Source organism: Erpetoichthys calabaricus, chromosome 1 (genome assembly GCF_900747795.2).
Source record: "Erpetoichthys calabaricus chromosome 1, fErpCal1.3, whole genome shotgun sequence".
NCBI classification, from domain to species: domain Eukaryota; kingdom Metazoa; phylum Chordata; class Cladistia; order Polypteriformes; family Polypteridae; genus Erpetoichthys; species Erpetoichthys calabaricus.
This window is the reverse complement of record NC_041394.2, coordinates 203,843,990-203,863,959: the sequence shown is the minus strand read 5'-3', so window position 1 is coordinate 203,863,959 and position 19,970 is coordinate 203,843,990. Positions and strand designations below refer to the sequence as shown.

Here is a 19,970-nt window from a genome sequence, read left to right as displayed (position 1 = left end):
ATATAAAAATATGCTTTATATATTAGTCAGTCATCATGTCATTGTTAAATCTTTTTTTTCTGTAGTATGGTACTGGTGAAATGAAATTCTATAAACTGACACTCTATGATGCTGGAATGTATCAATGTATTGCTGAAAACAGACATGGATCTATATATGCAAATGCTGAGCTAAAAGTGTTAGGTAAGTATCTTGCATATATTCTCATTCAATAATCTGTTTTTAACTGATGACAATGATATTCTAAACTAAAACTAAGCTAGAAAATAGCCACTTTGAATGAAAGCTACTGTATATAAGATTATTAGATTTGCTTTTTTTGATGTTGCAATTACTGTACATTACTACTCACCAGAGATGTTTATATTTATAAAGGAAGAAACTTTGTGAAAGTTAATTTCAGGAAAGGGTGTCACAGTGGTTAGCACTGCTGCTTCATGGAGCTGGCATCCTGGATTTGAATCCTATGTCACTGCTGAATTTGCACATTGTACTTTTCTGTATTTAAAATTATTATGAATGACTTTGAACCTGAAAGGCTGGAGGCTTAGAAACCACCAGGTGTCTCGTGGGTTCAACTCTTTATGCACCACCATCCACTGGAGAGGGGCATGGTCAGTCACAAGTAGAAACTCACAGCCTAGGAGGTAGTACCTCAGAAGTTTAATAGCCCACTTGATTGCCAGAGCCTCCTGTTTCACCACTGCGTACCTGGTTTCCCAGTCCAACAGTTTCTGGCCTAGGAACATGACGGGATGTTCAGCACCATCAATGCTTTGGCACAGCACTGTGTCAAGACCTGTGTCTGAAGTGTCGGTCAGGAGGATGAAAGACTATGAAAAGTTAGGAACCATCAAGACTGGTGCTGACTCATTCTTTAGGTCATGAAATGTATCTTCTGTATTTGCATTCCATCCCACCGCGTTGGGGGCTCACTTTTTGTTAGGTCTGTCAAGGCCATCACCCTCTCAGAGAACCAGGGAAAGAACCAGTAGTAGAACCCAGCTAGTCCCATGAAGGCTTTGATCTGCCACTTGGTTTTTGGACAGGACCATTTCGTAATGGCATCAATTTTTGAGCACTATGACCGAACCATATCCCCACCCTCAAGGTAGCCTAAGTACTTGGCTTCTGTAAGTCTGAGGTAGAACTTTTTGGGTTTATCCATATGCTGGCTTTACATGAGGCCTGGAATGTGGCTGAGACATGCTGTAGGTGTTCTATGTGCCGGAATAGATGACGATCCAGGTTTGCAGCACTGTAGGCATTGTGGGACCGTAGCGCTCTATCCACCAGATGTTGGAAGGTCACCAGCACCCTGTGCAACCAAAATGGAAGGACACGATACTGCCACTGCCCACTAGGGATGATAAATGCAGTCTTTTCCGTTGCAGTGCCCATTAAGGGGACTTGCCAATACCCTTTTGTCATGTCAAGGGTGGTCAGATACTCTTCTTTACTGAGTCGCTTGAGGAAGTTATCCATCCATTTCAAAAGCACCAACTTCCATTCAGCTTAGAGACCAAAATGATGGGACTAGACCAAGGACTATAACTTTCCTCATTCACACCAAGGTCTAGTATTCACTTTATCTCATGTTCCACTTCTGTACATTTTGCCTCCGGGAGTGTGTATGGGTGTTCCTGGATGACTACCCCAGCTCCGTCACAATGTCATGAGCAATCAGTGAGGTCCTTCCAGGTCTTTCACTACCCATCTCTGCGAAAAAAACAGAATAACTGTTTCTATCTCCTGTCGCTGTTTGGCTGTCAAATCAGAGCTGAAGTTAAGGACTGGTTTATGACCAAGGTAAGAACAGGGCCGACTGGAGTGAGGGCTCAAGTCCCAGTCCTTCCATGGTTTCAGCAAGTTGATATGATATACCTGTTTCCTCAGGTGATAATTCGGTTGTTTGACCAAACAGTCCATAAAACCTTTCTTCTCCTTAACTTCAGAGGGGCTTTGCCAATGGGTCATTAGTTTAGAGTGGGAGATGGGGATGAGAAATGTGACACGATGTCCAGGATGGAACTCACAGAGAAACGTGCCACAATCGTAATAATGGCCTTGTGCTGACTGTGCCTTTTCCATGTGTTCTTTTAGTATAGGTTGGATTTTTGCGAATGTAGTGCTTAATTGTGCAATATATTCCAATATATTTATGGATGGTAATGACTCCTCTTTCCAAGCTTCTTAAACAATATCCTATATAGTCGGCCATATAGTAATTCAAAGGGTGAGAAGCCTGTGGAGGCTTTGGGAACTTCCCAGTAGGCAAATAACACAAGGGGAAGTAACTGCTCCCAGTTCTTCCCTTCCTCGCAGACCACCTTGTGTAGCATTTGCTTCAGCTTTGGGTTGAACCGCTCAACTAAACCATCAGTTTAAGGATGGTATACTGAGGTCTTCAAGTGTTTAATCCTGAGTAATCTGGTATCTTCTCTGAATGTCCCCGAAGTGAATGGAATTCCATGGTCTAATATGATTTCTTTAGGGATGTCGACATGTGCAAAGACCACTACCAATTCCCGTGCAATGTTCTAGGAATTAGCTGCTCTCAATGGGATATCCTCAGGATATTGTATAGCATAATCTACTAAAACAACAATGTATTTGTGCCCTCTCTTTGAGGGTTCAAGGTGTCCTACAACGTCAACCCCTATGAATTCAAATGGGATGCATATGAGGAGTACAGAAACTAGAAGATAATGGTCTTTTCTGGGAATCTAACACAGTTGATAACTCCAGGCAGGAAGCACAAAAGCAGCAGACCTCCTCACTGATTCCTGGCTGGTAAAACCAGAGTTTGATACACTCAAGTGTTTTCTCATCTCCCAGATGGGCGCCTGTGATATGGGCATGAGTTAGCTCGCAAACCTGCCATAGGAAGGTCTTCGGGACTAAGAACAACAACCTCATCTCACCCTCATGTTCTGCTACGCGATATATGAAATCATTACTATGTGGTGGTGATGATGGTGTTCGGATCTTGCTGTTCCATCATTTTTCAACTCAGCCTTCTGTGAAAAGACAATGGTAAAAGCACGAGGGAAAATAGAAGAATTTCAGCGAATACCAAGTGGAGGCAAGGAAAAACGTACTATTTGTTGGTTTAAACAGTGGTATAAACAACAAAAGTGACATAGTGTGTCGGAGAAACTTGAAAGCTCAAGTTCACAAAGTCGCACAGTGCCCGAAATAAAAAAGAAGTTGTCACATATCAAAGTCCCCATGAAAAGGCGAGTCGTAACCCACCGTCTGAGTGTCATATGAAAGCTTATTAGGGTACAGAGAAAAAAAAGGCACACAGTGGGGAAAAAAGCATGAAATGTCAACTTTAATCTCGAACTTTCCATTTTAATCACGTAGTATATTTTGTCATTAAAGTAGAACATCATAAACTTCATCTTAAAATCATTTAATTTACTAGTTTCTCAAATCCAATTGTAACTAAAGCAGCACGTTAAATGCTTTGTTTTGTATTTGATCTTCTATGTGCTCTATGTGTGTGAATCACTACGTGCTTTCTCTTCCTCCGACAGGACACAGAATCCATTACATTCATAATATTACAGCTCTCTGAATAATTAAAATACTGAGATGTATACGTGATATAATTTTCATAATGATAGGAGTTAAAGCATGTTTTTAAACATGGGAACACTGTGGTGCAGTGATTGTTCATGTCTCACGCAAGATGCTTGCTGCGCCATGCGTGACCTTTGATGAAATAATTTATTGCAGCAGTACTGTCTCTTTCAAACATACTAACCCCCAATTCCTGCCCTTACTTTTCTTTCTCCAAATTCCCAATCACCACACAATCAGATCTGTAATAGACGTTAAGCCATCTGTAAGCTTAGAATGCAGATTCTTCAAAACTTTTAAGGAACATTGAAATATCTTTGTAGTACGTGTTTAATTATTCTATCCATCTATCCTTCCAGTGTCGCTTCAGCACCAACAAGAATACAGCGCGAGGTAGGAACAATGCGTGAACAAAGCACCAGCTTGTTGCTAATGCTGCGGCACCGTGTCCTCACATGTTTAATTATTAACAATATAGATTATTTAAATAAGTTCAAGTTTTATCTGTATAATATAATAAACATATTTTGCAGCATTTCATCTTAAAAATGATATCGTCATCATATGTAAATACCCGCTTTATAAAGTGGCTCAGGTTGTGCAATATTATAACTGTAGTGCAAGTTTACAGTGATGTAATTGTACTTATAAGTACAAACAGTTCTACAAGGAGCACTTGATGGACTGATTGAGTGTGTTTATAGTTCTTGGGATGAAACTGTTTCTGAACCACGAGGTCCATACAGGAAAGGCTTTGAAGCGTTTGCCGTGTGAGAGCATTTCGAATAGGCTGCATGGCTGAGGCAGCGTGTGCTTGATGCTGTATACCGATAATTCTCTTTATGATCAGCTGCTGTAAATCTGTGATTCCCCACTCAGATATAGTGATATAAATACTCCGAGTGGTGCAGTAAGATTAATATGGCAAAAGATGAACTGCTGTGGCAACCCCTAACGGGAGCAGCTGAAAGAAGAAAAAGAAGGTGCAGTGAGAGTAACAACGTTAAAGCAGCTATGGTATTTGGAATACTTTAGCTATTCCCTGGACTAGTGCTGGGCGGTATACCAGTTCATACCGAAAACCGTTTTTAATTTTTTTGTATGATATGGATTTTTCTTATACCGCAACACCGGTTTAAATTGCCTAAACGACGTTCGGAACGTGGCGCAGCGGGAAACTGTTCAAGTGGGGACCTTTTTCACTGCTACACCGCTAAACACAGATTTGTTGCACTAGGGCTCTTTTTCACTGCTACACCACCAAATAGTGGGCAGTAGCATAGGTATGCCGCGCGGTGAAAATGGACAGAGAGCATTCCGAAACAGAACTAAAAGTAAAGTTGAACATGATGAACAGAAGAACTGTTGCCGAAAAAAAGGAGTCACGTCCATCGCCTGGAGATACTTTAGTTTTAAAAGGTCAGATGTGTAAATACTGTTTCTATACTACTGGATAATGCTGCAAGCCAAGTTGTACTTGTTTTTGTACTTGCTAGTGTATGTTTTGCTTGTATTCATTCTGCAATGTGCTATCGACTCATTCAGAGATGGGCGCAACTCTGAATGGATGGCATAATTAAACATGTATAGCGAAGATATTTTTAAAGTTCTGAACACTCCGTCGGCTAAGTTAATAACTAGTTTTAATTTCAGAAAGACGTTTATCGTGTGGTGATTGGTAATGTGGAGAAAGAAAAAGGAAAGATAGGAACTGGGGTTTTGGTAGAGAGCAGGAATATCATGAAGTGAATGGATTCTGTGCTGTGATTGCTGCAGGCGCCTGCTCTTAGTGCGGAGGAAGTCAGTTTAAGAAGCGTAGTGATTAACGACTGGGTCGGGGAACACTTAACACAAAGTATTTGATGTGCTGCATTAACTTGTGACGGGGTTTGAGAAAATCTAGTAAATTAAACATTGATTTTAGGATGAAGTTTAGTTTACAACATTCTACTTTAATTATAAAATAAACTATGAGAATAAAGTGGAAATGTCGACTTTAATCTTGACATAGTCAACATGTCGAATTAATTCTCGACATATAGTTTGTTTTTTTCTTCCGTGTCCATATTTTTTTTTCTTCACAGTGGCCCTAATGCGCTTCCATAGGGCTATACCACAAACAGCATTATAAATGCAAGTTGCAGTTTTTATTATTTATATATATAGCTTAGCTTGAAGCAAGGTCCATATTAATGCAGTTTGCCTAAATGATGGTACAGTTGGTAAGATGTCATCACCAAGTTGCACTTGTTTTATTTTATTTTAATTTGGTGAATACTGTGTAATGCACCTGGGCTTGAAGCCTTGAAGTAATGGTGCAGCTATCAGTAATACTATTATGTATTTTACTGTTGTTATTTATTAGTTTAAATATTCTGCAGTTTAATTATGGTAAAATTGTTTAAAAAGTCACTTAAACGTGTCAGTGGACAGAGATTGTTAATATTAACAGAAAGTATAGTTGGTTTACAAAAAATATTTACTATTTATTCCTTTTCTAAGACGTGTTCAGTGCAATCCAACTTTTGACAAACACCTATGGATATTTTACTAAGTCTAAATGCCTCTTTGGATGGTTGAAAATATGTTGTCAAAATCATAGTTTAAGCTTTTGCAAAATTTGTTCAATTAAAGGTTCTATATTTTGACTGCATCTGTCATGCAATGTGATTCCTTCTCTTTAGTGCCACCCCCTTGAAAACTATCACTTTATGGGGCCATGCAAACCTGGATTAATACTTGTGTGCACATTAAAATGTCTTTTTGTATGATGTACAATTCTCATAACAGGCTAATAGGTTATTCTTAGCCAGTCTACTGCAGTAATTGCAGTGGAAAATGTGGTTAACATCCACTCATACATGGGGAAAAAAATACCATCTAATACTGTGAAACCGGCAGAATTTAGAAAAATACCGTGATATAGAATTTTGGTCATACCGCCCACCTCTACCCTGGACCATTATATTGTTACAGGTTAATTACAATCAGATGCCTTAAACCACAGGTGTCGAACTCCGGTCCTCGAGGGCCACAGTGGCTGCATGTTTTCATTCTAACCATCTTCTTCATTAGTGAGCCGTTTTTACTGCTAATAAACTTCTTTTGCTTTCGTTTTTATTAACTTGACTCAGGACCCTTAATTGTCTCTTTTTCCTTAATTAGCCAAACAATAATGAGACATCAAACAAGCCACCATATGACCAGGTCACCTTTGCCCATCACACAATATCTGAAAATAAATAAAGGTGAAGGTCTCAGTAAGGTTGATCTCTCAGATCATCAAAACATTTTGTTGGTGTTCTTAGAAAAAACAGAAAAATCAACAGATTTGGAAATGTCTGCTGTGGCAGAATGAGAGCAGCAACAAGCCATTGAATTAAATAATGGCTTAATTAGCAGCAAGGATCAGCTTCTCATTAAGAGACTGTTTGGAGTGAAATTGGTTGGAGTTTGAAATCCCAGTTTAGCTGGTTATCTGTTGGCTCATTTCACATCTCATTTCTGTTTGGCTGCCATTTAATAAAGAAACAAATCAATTCAGGGAACTGAATCCTTAAAAACAGGACTATTGAAATGAAGGGAGAATGAGTTAATTAGCAGTGAAAACTGGTCACTAATGAAGAAGAGGGTTAGAATGAAAACCTGTAGCCACTGCGGCCCTCCAGGCCCGGAGTTCGATACCCCTGCCTTAAACTAATAAACAATATGCAGTTAGTTTCAGTGTATATGATAAAGCCGCATCAGGGATGTGGATCTAAAGAAAAGAAAGGGTAACCACACAGGAACAGTAGCACTGCTTTGATGCTGGGTGCCGCCAGTTTGCAAAACCAAGCAGAGAACTTGCATACGCCAGGGTTGGAGCTACTGTGAAAATGTGTGTGGCTTTATGCCAAGTTTAGGTTTTATACATCACAATTTGAGCGTGCAAACGTTTGTACGCAACATTTTTGTGTGTACGCACCATTTATACATGCGGCCCCAGGTCTACTGTGGGAAAAAGAGAGAAAAGATCAGAAAACAGTGCCAACCCCTGGCTCAACAGATAATTACATTTACTAGAGCCTGTAAGCTTTGTCACAGTTGCTCGCTTGTGACACTGCCCAAGGTCTGTGACAGACTTTTTCAAGTCCAGCCACAAATTCTCAGTTGGAATGGAATGTGTATGTGTGCGTATGTGTGTGTGAGTATAAATTTTGTTAATATAATATTTGTTATAATATTATATAATAATTTTTATCCAGCTTCAGCTCCAGATTTTGAAATGAATCCTGTGAAAAAGAAGATTTTAGGTGCCAAAGGAGGAAGAGTGGTAATTGAATGCAAACCCAAAGCAGCTCCAAAACCCAAGTTTTCATGGAGCAAAGACACAGAACTACTGCATAATAACTCAAGGTGAGTAAACATTTCTTCAGAGAATATGGTTTAGTCCTAACTTTGTTTTTTATGGTAACCTTTGTCTATTGAAAAAAATACTTTCAAAATTGCAAAATTGGATGAGGCACACGGATAACAGGAGAATGTTAAAGAAGTGCCTTTTAAATACACTTGGTGGGGAGGGGAGTAAACACATTTTAGAAAGAAGGATACAAGTATTAATCAGATCTTTTCTGACTAACTTAACAGTATTTCTAACTGCACACTTGACCTGGTATTTCTGAATTCATACACCTTATATATATTATGGCACTTTTTCTCACGGTGGTGACTCTGTCACACTACTATTGCGATTTTACTCCTTTCAACCATATAATGTTTCCAGGTGTTCTCGTCTATGGTTTATTTTTTCCCCCCATCAGATTAATTTAAATATGACTCAAGACAAGCTGTAAAGGATATAAATCCACCACACATTGTTATCCCCATCTTGTAATCCCCATCTGTTGACTGTAAACTCTACAGTTCTCACCTAGTTTCAATCTATTTAAAGTGTATTAATTGTTTATTTAATTATCATCTGTCAGTTTCTATTATGAAATAATAAATAACTATATACTTCTTAATGCTATTTATCAAATTATTTAATGAAAATATAAATATTTTACACCATGGGATGTGTATCATACTCAGAGTGTCATGGTGTCTCTTTTGATCACTGCTGTAATTTTTCAAAAATTCTGTAGAAAACTGATAGTGAGATAAAGTTAGTCAGTTATAAATCCTAATGTGCATGCATAGACCAATTAGCACACCCTTTTTAAAAGCTTTTCAAATGTTAAAAGATGCTTGAGCTGCCCGTGGTCATTGGAAAAGATTAGTTATTATCTCAATGCAGAAAAATAATTGGCCAAAGTAAATATATAATATACAGTGCATCCGGAATGTATTCACACCGCATCACTTTTTCCACATTTTGTTATGTTACAGCCTTATTCCAAAATGGATTAAATTCATTTTTTTCCTCAGAATTCTACACACAACACCCCATAATGACAACGTGAAAAAAGTTTACTTGAGGTTTTTGCAAATTTATTAAAAATTAAAAAACTGAGAAATCACAAGTACATAAGTATTCACAGCCTTTGCTCAATACTTTGTCGATGCACCTTTGGCAGCAATTACTGCCTCAAGTCTTTTTGAATATGATGCCACAAGCTTGGCACACCTATTCTTGGCCAGTTTCGCCCATTCCTCTTTGCAGCACCTCTCAAGGTCCATCAGGTTGAATGGGAAGTGTCTGTGCACAGCCATTTTCAGATCTCTCCAGAGATGTTCAATCAGATTCAAGTCTGGGCTCTGGCTGGGCCACTCAAGGACATTCACAGAATTGTCCTGAAGCCACTCCTTTGATATCTTGGCTGTGTGCTTAGGGTCGTTGTCCTTCTGAAAGATGAACCGTCGCCCCAGTCTGAGGTCAAGAGCGCACTGGAGCAGGTTTTCATCCAGGATGTCTCTGTACATTGTTGCAGTCATCTTTCCCTTTATCCTGACTAGTCTCCCAGTTCCTGCCGCTGAAAAACATCCCCACAGCATGATGCTGCCACCACCATGCTTCACTGTAGGGATGGTGCCAGGTTTCCTCCAAACATGACGCCTGGCATTCACACCAAAGAGTTCAATCTTTGTCTCATCAGACCAGAGAATTTTCTTTCTCTTGGTCTGAGAGTCCTTCAGGTGCCTTTTGGCAAACTCCAGGCGGGCTGCCATGTGCCTTTTACTAAGGAGTGGCTTCCGTCTGGCTACTTTACCATACAGGCCTGATTGGTGGATTGCTGCAGAGATGGTTGTCCTTCTGGAAGGTTCTCCTCTCTCCACAGAGGACCTCTGGAGCTCTGACAGAGTGACCATCGGGTTCTTGGTCACCTCCTTGACTAAGGCCCTTCTCCCCCGATCGCTCAGTTTAGATGGCCGGCCAGCTCTAAGAAGAGTCCTGGTGGTTTCGAACTTCTTCCACTTACGGATGATGGAGGCCACTGTGCTCATTGGGACCTTCAAAGCAGTAGAAATTTTTCTGTAACCTTCCCCAGATTTGTGCCTCGAGATAATCCTGTCTCGGAGGTCTACAGACAATTCCTTTGACTTCATGCTTGGTTTGTGCTCTGACATGAACTGTCAATTGTGGGACCTTATATAGACAGGTGTGTGCCTTTCCAAATCATGTCCAACCAACTGAATTTACCACAGGTGGACTCCAATTAAGCTGCAGAAACATCTCAAGGATGATCAGGGGAAACAGGATGCACCAGAGCTCAATTTCGAGCTTCATGGCAAAGGCTGTGAATACTTATGTACATGTGCTGTCTCAATTTTTTTATTTTTAATAAATTTGCAAAAATCTCAAGTAAACTTTTTTCATGTTGTCATTATGGGGTGTTGTGTGTAGAATTCTGAGGAAAAAAATGAATTTAATCCATTTTGGAATAAGGCTGTAACATAACAAAATGTGGAAAAAGTGATGCGCTGTGAATACTTTCCGGATGCACTATAGGTCAATTTTTTGAGCAAACTGTATTAAAACACAATCTCTCAAAGGTTTCTACTCAGGCATGGATACCTAAATGGGCTTGTTAAGCCCAGGTTCACCCTCAAGAGACAAAAAAATCAAGGGAGCCCTCATGAAAGTTAAACCAACACATTTTTAAAAGCTGAATCTAGTGGCATTGAGATTAGCTTTGGACTCTCAGAAAATTCAGTTTTTGGGAAATATTGCCAGTCCAGAAGTTTTTCAGCACATCCTGAACAATACACAGTTTTTCTCTCTTTATACTGTAAAGTTACCATCTGAGCCAAAAGGCCTCTTGATTCACCCTTACTATTTTGCCTGTCTCACCCCCAATTATCTGCTATTTGTAATTAAAGCCATGGCATATATCATATTTACCAATTAGTCAGTTTATGTGACTGAAAATCACTGCCCATGTCACATTTACTGACTTATTGCTGATCTTCTAGCACAGATGTGCTGGTGCCTTTTTATGACAGTCAATAACATGCTGCCTGATGGAGCCAACGCTGTGTAAAGGATTAACAGGTTAACAGGTGGGGTGAGTTCAGCCACAGTCTCTACTCATTTTTTTTCTTTTTTTACAATCTGCTTAGAATGTACGTAAAACACAAGGCATCAGAAAGACTAATCTCTCTTCTGTGTGCAAGGTTCCAAACATGTGCCTTCCTTATTCCTCATTGCTACATTCTGTGCATTGCACTTCCAGTTCGACATTCATTGGTTGCCAGCTCTCATGCACACATAACCTGCCCCTATGACTAAAGGCAAAATCAAACCTGTTTGATTTTATTGGAGAAAGTCTTATGCTAGTTGGAGTAATTCACTTTGTATGTCACATTATGTGATCGGCTTCAAGAGAATGCTCCGCCGACTGCCTCTAACTATAAAATTGTATAAGTGAAGGTTACAACTGAAAATCAGTGTAAAAGTTGTATAATGTGATATGGCTTTAAGGGAAGAACACAAAATTATCAGAACTCATGATGTATCCACATGTTCTGGGAATGTCCTCTGGCTATGGCTTTATAGCACTATGTGACTAAATGCCTCTCTGCAATTCTTTCTTTTCCCATTCCTTTGTCCCCTGAAGTTCTTCTCCTCCTTGTCCTTTCTTTTCTTTCCTCATTTACCCCTTCTCTCTCCCAACAGTTGCTTTTAATGACTGCAACTCTTGCGGCTAAGTTGCTTTTAGCCTGTCACTGGAAATCTTGTGCCCTTGTCTCTCCTGCAATTTGGAAGTTTCCATTTTACAATCTTACCCTTCTTGAACTTTCTGCATTCTGGATCAAGAACTCTTCTGGTCCTACTGTCCACAACTGGCTTCATGCTGTTTAATTAGTACAGAAATGGTTGGTGGTTGCTCCATGAGGCTGTTTTTCCTGTCCCCCTTTCCCCCTGTGTACTCTTTTTCTGTTTTTTTCTCTCTTATTGAATTTCTGTTTAATGTGCCATCCGAGATGGTTGGGGGAGTTTTGGGGGTTGTTTTTGTTCTTACATAGCTAAAAAAATCACTTATTGTTGTTTTCCTTTTACTGTATTCCTTTATCTGTTATCAAGAAATTTGGTCACAAAAGAATAATGAATAGTGTTGTAATAAGCTGTTTTTTATACATCTTTATATTTAATACGCTACCGTGGCTGTCCATTTGTCTGTCCAGGATTTTAAATCACTTGTACCTTGCAAACCATTTGACCTATTGACCTGAAATTTGGTACACATATACTGCGTGACATCTGCTATCCGCTTTTGGGGTGATGATTGACCTCCAAGGTTATTCCTGTTTTTATATTTATTTTATTCTATTGTAGAATCAACCCTCAGCAGCGGCCAGCAGGGTGGCCATGCGGTACATGCATATGGGTGCCCTCCTACCTTCATCGTCACTTCCCCTGCCCCTTCATGTCTTAAATCATTCTTGAGGCAGATTGAAGACTTAATTGCCAGCTTAAGTGAAAAATTAAAGAAAAGTAATTGCAACACACAGACTGACATAATCAGTTTTAACGCAAAAAGATGCTGACAAAAGAAGAGAAGAAGTGGGCCGCTAGGGTTGAGAAAAGAAGAGCAGCTCAGGAAGCAGCAAGCACATCAACCTCTGAGCAAACAAATGCTAAACGTACAGAGAAAGAGTTTGATAACTAGGAATGTTCAAGTCAAGTGTATTAACTGCACGTTATCATGCAGTGTGCCGTTACTGGTATATATATATATATATATGTATATACATCTAGATTCTCCTTAAATCCATTGTGCCTCCCTATTCAACAGGGTAAATCTATCAGTTTAACAGGGCATATTTAAGATATTCTATAAAAAAATGCTAAGTAACATCTTTACAATTTGCTTAAAATCTTGTTACAATTTTGTGTTATACATTTTTAATAGTACCTTTTAATACTATTATTCCACCTCTGTTGACTGAGAAATTTAAAGAACGCATAGTTAAAGAGCAATTTTTGTAAATCTCAAGCAGTAAGATCTAACTCTTTTCTGTCAACCATAAAAAATGTTAAGTCAGGCATGTCTGAAGGTAATGTACTCTCCCAAGTATTTTATACACAAGTATGCAGTGGGTTTATAAATTTAACATTTTGTCTGTGCTACAATACTGTATATTTAAATAAATAGACATTAAAAAAAACCAGATGATTAAATGGTGGTCTGTTTACTTTGAGTAAGTACTGTAAATATATTGAAAACAAAATGGGTGGAATTTTTAAATAGAAAAAAAAAACAGCAATTCCACCTACACAAATAAAAAGGAGAATGGCTTGAGTGATTCCTATGATATAAATACTGTAGAATTTGGGTTAGTGATCAATTGACATATTCAGAATACATCCTGCCAACAGTTAAGAAATTTTCAATAGAGGCTGTTTTCGTTAAATACATAGAATAAACTTAACAGCTGCATTTTTTAAAATGTTTAATGTATCCATTTGGCTGACTGTTCTGTGCTTTGCGCTGATCTCTGTTTTTAGAAACATATACTCAACGTATTCAGTTTCGTTCAGTTCAGTTCTAGGCTAAGGATAGTCAATGTTATATGTTATAACTAAGTGCTTTAAAAGGATAATTATAATATTATTAATATTATACAATATAATTTTAGTGCAGTTTCTTCCTAAAACCACTTTACTGCTTGAGATGTACTCTGTCATGCTTATTTAAGTTTTTCAATCTATAGCATTCAAACAACATACAGAAAACTGTAAAAAAAAAAAAAAACTGTAGAGGAGATTTTCTGCTCTAAGCAGTCAAACACATTGACACTTTAGACAAGTGACACTAGCCTTTGCCTTGACCATTTTTTAAAATACAGCACAAAATTGAATTGCTAAGTGTTTCACAACATAAAATAAGATTTAATTTTATTTTGAATATTGCATGCATTGTGGACTTAGTGAACATAGAGTAAACAAAGCAAATGTTTGTTTTTAATATAAAGTAAAGAAGTTTGTAAACAATACAGATTCTGATAAAACTGTACGTTATTCATTGGCAAATAGTCTCAGTTACGTAACATCTACTCTGTCAACTCTGTATCATCTCAAGATCTGATCCAATAAAAACTTGACTGGTAATGGAGGGAAGAATATATACTGTAGAAGAGACGATTCAATTTTGATTTGCCTTTCAGAATCTGTAGGACTACGTGTTAATGCCTGTATTAAGGTCAATCTTTCAAAAAAATCATAGTGGTTACATGCATTTAAAAAATGCAATAATATTAATCTGATGACAGTGTTTTTGCTTCCATTTTTGTATAATTTACCTTGTTTTACTCATTTTAGGATATTGATTTGGGCAGATGGAAGCTTGGAAATTTTGAATGTTACAAAATTGGATGAAGGAAAGTATACTTGCTTTGCAGAAAATGACAGAGGAAAGGCAAATAGTACGGGGAGTCTTTCAGTGACAGGTAATGACCTAATATATTTATGTTTAATAGAATTAAATATCCTTCAGTTATAAAACTTCTTTGTGTCTTTATTTTAATTAACTCAATTAGCCTATATCATTCATCATTGAAGCTTTAAGTTTATGCATTTGTAATAAAATGTCTAGCTAAGCAATTAAGCTGGAAAATTAATCAATTTATTAAATGTTGTTAGAACATAAGAACACAAGAAATTTGTCAAATGAAGGAAGACCATTCAGTCTATCAACCACGTTTGTTTAGCTAATAGCTAAGCTGTCCCAATATCTCATCCAAAAATGCTTCTTAAAGGATTCTGCTTCAACTACATGATTTGTCAGTTTGTTCCAAGTTCCCATAATAGGTAATGCAATAATACATAAAATAAGTTAGTGAAATAACACAACATTCTGTAATTCACTTGATCTAATTCAGGATTACAGGGTCCCAAAGCCCATCCCAGTAGCAGTGGATACAAACCAATAAACAACCCTGGTGACCGCGTGCCAGTCCATCTTAGGGCCCAGTTGGTTATATGCAAGAGGAAATCAGTACAAATAAGTATTCATAGAGCACAGTAAAAAGGGAAATGCCAAGATTACTCTTTTAGGATTGCAGGAAAGCAATTTAAAGAAACATAAGCATAAGCACACGATTAAACACTTGGAAGGAATCAAATGCTGGGAACAAAAGAGACAGAAAAAGAATACTTGGCAACAATAGTAATTAACATTAATAGAAAAATACCGTTATAAAAAACATTGTTAGAATATATAATTCAACTGAGATGATAATTTTAGGATTAAAAACACATTTATCACCAGACACTGCTTTCATAGAAATCCAGACTGTGCACTATTGATATATAATAAGCATCACAGATACCTTTTGGTTATTCTGAAGTACTGAGTATGAAAATGCAGAGCACTACATTTCCGCAAAAGTAGATTATTATTATAGTTAGGCCTATGTCCGTCACGACCAGACATACTTTTGCCTGAGAACCAAACTGGATTCTTCCAAATATGACAGTTTTCCTTTTACAGCAGCTGTGTATAGTTCTTCAATAGTGCTCTAGTTTCCTGTCCAAAGCCAGATTATTACGTTGCAATTGCCTAGCACAGGAGTGCTCATTCAAAAGTGCCGTAGTGAACCCAGGGTTTTGTTCCAAACATTTGTTTAATTAGAAACTAATCCTTGCCAATAAAATAATGTGTTTTTAAATTTTTTGACATGTTAGTGGTTTTGTTCTGTTAAGATTTTAGACAGTGCTTTGGGGATGTCTTGCTTTAAAGTTAACATAGTAGTTGTGGGTTTGGTCGCTTCTTGTACTTCTGCTTTGTTAGGATGTTATCATTCATTTAACAGTGTGAACCCCTTTGTTTTGCTCTTGTTTTTTCACAATCCTGTTTTATAAAAATTTTGTAATTTTATTTGATTCTAATTATTGTTTTAATTTCAAGTGTATTTTAGAACTTGCCTTCTGTATTATTATTATTATTATTATTATTATTATCATTATTATTATTATTATTATATTGATGTAGAAGACTAAATTAAGTTAGGTCACTGCTGTAGTATCTGGTTAGAGGATGCTTTCTAATGGTCCAATCTGTCAACCGGGTTGTTCCGTTTAATGTCCAACAGTTCAACAAAAATAAATGCTCGTTTTCATACTTGCCCTTTAAATATCAGGCCTGAAAGAAAATCAAAACGATTGGCTGGATAGCCTCGAGTTTGGGTCAGTTTTTCGGGAGCTTCATCTAACAGGTAGCCCTTGCCAAATATGACACCTCTATTCAGGAAGCTTGAGTTTTTATGGAGAGTGAATTGGAAGGGGCGGAGTCACTTGCCAAATTGCATCACCCCACTCGTCCTGTAGTGTTGTTAATTTATATAAATGTGTATATATATTTATATATATATACAGTACACATATTTATACATATACACAAAGTGGGTGTAAGTCCAAATTTCAACTACAACAGGACAGCACATTCTGAAAAGGATTATTCTGTTGGAAACTCATTACTTTATGAAATAATACCACAATTAGACTTTGTTGTTTACTGTTTTCTACCAAATCCTAATATTTGTGCAGTGCCTGAGGATATAAAGATGTCACTCTTATACTAGGACCTGACTGTTGGAGATTGAACAATCTATATTTTCTTCTTTTACATAAATTAATGTATTACTCTTCAGAAAACTAATTATTGTGGTGTTAACTATAACCACACTAATTGTAAGCAACTGCTTCTGAATGTTTTCACTCCACCTCCTACATCTTGGAAAAAGATTCTGTTAGTTAATGGTCAGTGTCTGTTTACTCTGACTTTTTCTAGATAACCACACTATAGAAAGCTGCATCTGTTCTTAATTAGCAGTACCCTTTCACCTCCACCCCCATTCCCAGAATGTGATTCACATATATTGAGAGTTGCAGGAATGTCTCAAACCCTCACTGACAAAAAATGAAGTGCATTAGTCAGCACTGCCAACGTGTAGCTTCTGCGGTCCAAGTTCAGTTCCCATCTTGGCCAGTGTGTTCTAAGAGCAGCACAAGTACTCTGGTCTAAAGCTTACATGTAAAAGTGTTATCTTCTGCTGCAGTTCTATGTCCTATTTTTAAGTACACCACTACAAAGTGTACTAGCAATATACAGTAACATTTTGCTTTATGATAAAGTAAAATCATTAGGCAAATGTTTGTATAAAGTATACTAACTTTTCATGCCTACCACTCAAGGCCATGGCCTTATTGTTCTGTTGATTTACTTGGTATGCCTTTTCAAGCTGAATTTTCATCAAAATGATCCTGCTGTATTTGATGTTCAGGCAGCCTCTTTTCATCTTCTGTCTGACAGAGTAGAGGGGATGCCTTTTCTCGTTTCAGAGCAACATTGTGCATGGTTGTAATGCCTTTTGGACACTTTTTTGTTTTTAAATTTCACATGTGAATTTCACGTGAAAGCAGACCCATATTCATGTCTGTGTTTACAGTTTTATCTGCCTATTCAAATAAAATTTAACGTATTCAAATACTACATTTTTATGTTTAATTTTTTGTATAAATGGGTGCTCAATTACATAATCACCTGCACCATCCATGTTTCTCATCCCAGAATATGGTAGTTATTCTTTAAGGCCTATTTTTGTTTAGATTAATATTCTTTCATTGAGGAAAAGGTTATTATTTTCTCTCTTCTACCCTTACTGTTTGCAGATGCAACTAAAATTACCCTTGCACCATCTAATTCTATTGTAAATGTTGGGCAAAATGCCACAATGCAGTGCTATGCTTCTCATGATCCTACATTGGATTTAACATTTATCTGGTCTGTGAATAGCCATATCATTGATTTTGATAAAGAGAGCGAACACTATGAACGTAATCTCATGGTAAGTAGCAAAAGTTTTTCTAATTTCTTTATGAGTCAAGTGACTGTCCTATTCTTGACAAGATTGTTTTTATATTTTTGTAAACAGTGAAGAAAAGTAAATGATAGTAGTATTAAAATACTTATAGATTTAAGTTTCTTATAAGTAAAAGGATTAGAAAACAGACCTTATTGTACCAGAGGATTAGTTAAAGAAGAAAGTGAATGTTATTTCTTTTCATAGCAGCAATTTTGTACACCTTTTACCAATAGTCTTTGACTGAACATAAGGTTTTGATGGTCTGAAAGGCTTACTTGTCATCAGTGGTGGTTAACAAAGATTCACAAGAACGTTCTGTGTGTTATATTTCAATATATCTGTCTACAAAATGTCATAATACACTGTTTATATTGAAAGGTTACTTTCAAGAAAGAGTCTACTTGAGAAGTGTGCTAAAGTATTGTCTTATGTCGTGTCAATAAATATGAAAACAAAACCAAAGATGCATTAAAAAAAGAAAAAAAAACTCAGTACTTCTTGAAGTCTGGCAAGGTGTTGCAAAGTTGACAGGCTGTTGGTAGCAACAATATATAGGTGTGGATGTTATTAACTGCAGTGGTGAACTAGAAGTATTCTACCTGAGCCTTCAGTGGGAAAAGAATTGCCACTGAACATCTAACAAAAATCGTAGAGGTATCATCTCTTAAATCTTTATATACTAACTATTTTTGTCAGATGTGATTTGCATCATATTGCTAATAAGGAGTAATTAAAATTGTGAATGCCTCTACTTAAGACTATAACAAGCTATTAAAGGGCAAAACGTTTAACAAGCAAGATGAGTAAAATGAAGCAGAAGAATGTTTGAGAAATTTAATCATCAACAACAACAACTGCCTTCTCGTTAAGAAGTTTGTTTCGAAAGAAAATAATAGCAGCCATTGCATCTCTCCAGGACTGACTTTGCCCACCCCCACACTAAAGCATGTCCTCATTACTTTCATCATGAATTCTCATCCCAGACCTGATACTGAAATTGGGTTACCATGTGTTGATTTCCATTATGTAAAATAAGACATAAGCATTACTGTATTTCAGGTAATATTTCTTTAAAAAGTTTGTAAATACTGTTGTTTTATGATTTTTTTCATTCTAGCTGCAGAATTCTGCTGATGATCTGAAAATACCAATATGACATTTTAAGTTATATGTAAAGAACGAAAGGTGTACCACAGTAGCTGTGATAATGTTCTTTTTAAATTATAAATGTAAGAACACAACATATTAAATGTTAGTAGCGTCTAGTGTTTAAGAAGTTAGATTTAAGTATGCAAGTTGCAATCAAAGTATTTTCTTCATCTAAATCTGCATTCTGATTACATGCATGTTTAAATTATAACAGATGTTTTCATAAACTGTACTTCTAAACTAGTAGTGTTTTATAAATAATGTAACATAATTAATTTAATCTGTGTGTGTGTCTACATTAGGGCTGTCAAGTTATAAAAAGATTATAGTCCGAATACTCATATTAAAAATAAGTAAATATATGAATATATTTAAAAGTAGGTTAAAATTTGTGTTGCTACATATGTTTGTATTTAACGTGCCTTTGTATACTTAATTATTATTAATATTTTTGTTTTTTTGCTTGTGATAAATCTCCAAGGCATGCAGAGGTTATTACTTGTGCACTGACACAGCCTTCACTTGAAAACACAGCCTTTCTCAAAAACAATATTTTCTGTGCATGGAAAGTGACATGGAAAATCAAAGAGAAAAGCGAAATCAGGACACTTCACATGCCTGTAATGCATACAAATCCCATATAAAATCGCTCTTGATTACTTAAATACATTAAATGCCCAAGTTAATCTAGTCTCTGCTTCCCACCCCCTCCTCTAGACTTTCGCTCTGCTATGTGCCTTTCTGGTCCATTGGTGCAAAACATGCAAAGTCAGTGCACATCTCTATTTTTGTAAGTCGAGGTATCGTGAGTCTATTAATGTTTCACAAAAGGAGTTACTGAAAGTACTAAATGTTGCATTGTAATGATCTTTGAATTATTTCTTCCTTATATTCTTTACTTAACCATCTCTTCCATTAACAGCAACTTAAAAATTTTCCTACTAACT

The 19,970-nt window shown here is 36.9% G+C and overlaps 1 protein-coding gene across 3 annotated transcripts in view; it reads left to right on the top strand.

Moving 5' to 3' along the window:
- cntn1b (contactin 1b) overlaps nucleotides 1–19,970 on the top strand; it is a 356,136-nt gene that overhangs the window by 184,155 nt on the left and 152,011 nt on the right. For all 3 annotated transcript variants that reach the window (XM_028810951.2, XM_028810960.2, XM_028810943.2), the window contains 4 exons: nucleotides 66–183; nucleotides 7,833–7,983; nucleotides 14,330–14,457; nucleotides 17,681–17,856. In XM_028810951.2, the coding sequence (XP_028666784.2) occupies nucleotides 66–183; nucleotides 7,833–7,983; nucleotides 14,330–14,457; nucleotides 17,681–17,856 (573 nt within the window). The remainder of the gene's footprint in view (nucleotides 1–65; nucleotides 184–7,832; nucleotides 7,984–14,329; nucleotides 14,458–17,680; nucleotides 17,857–19,970) is intronic.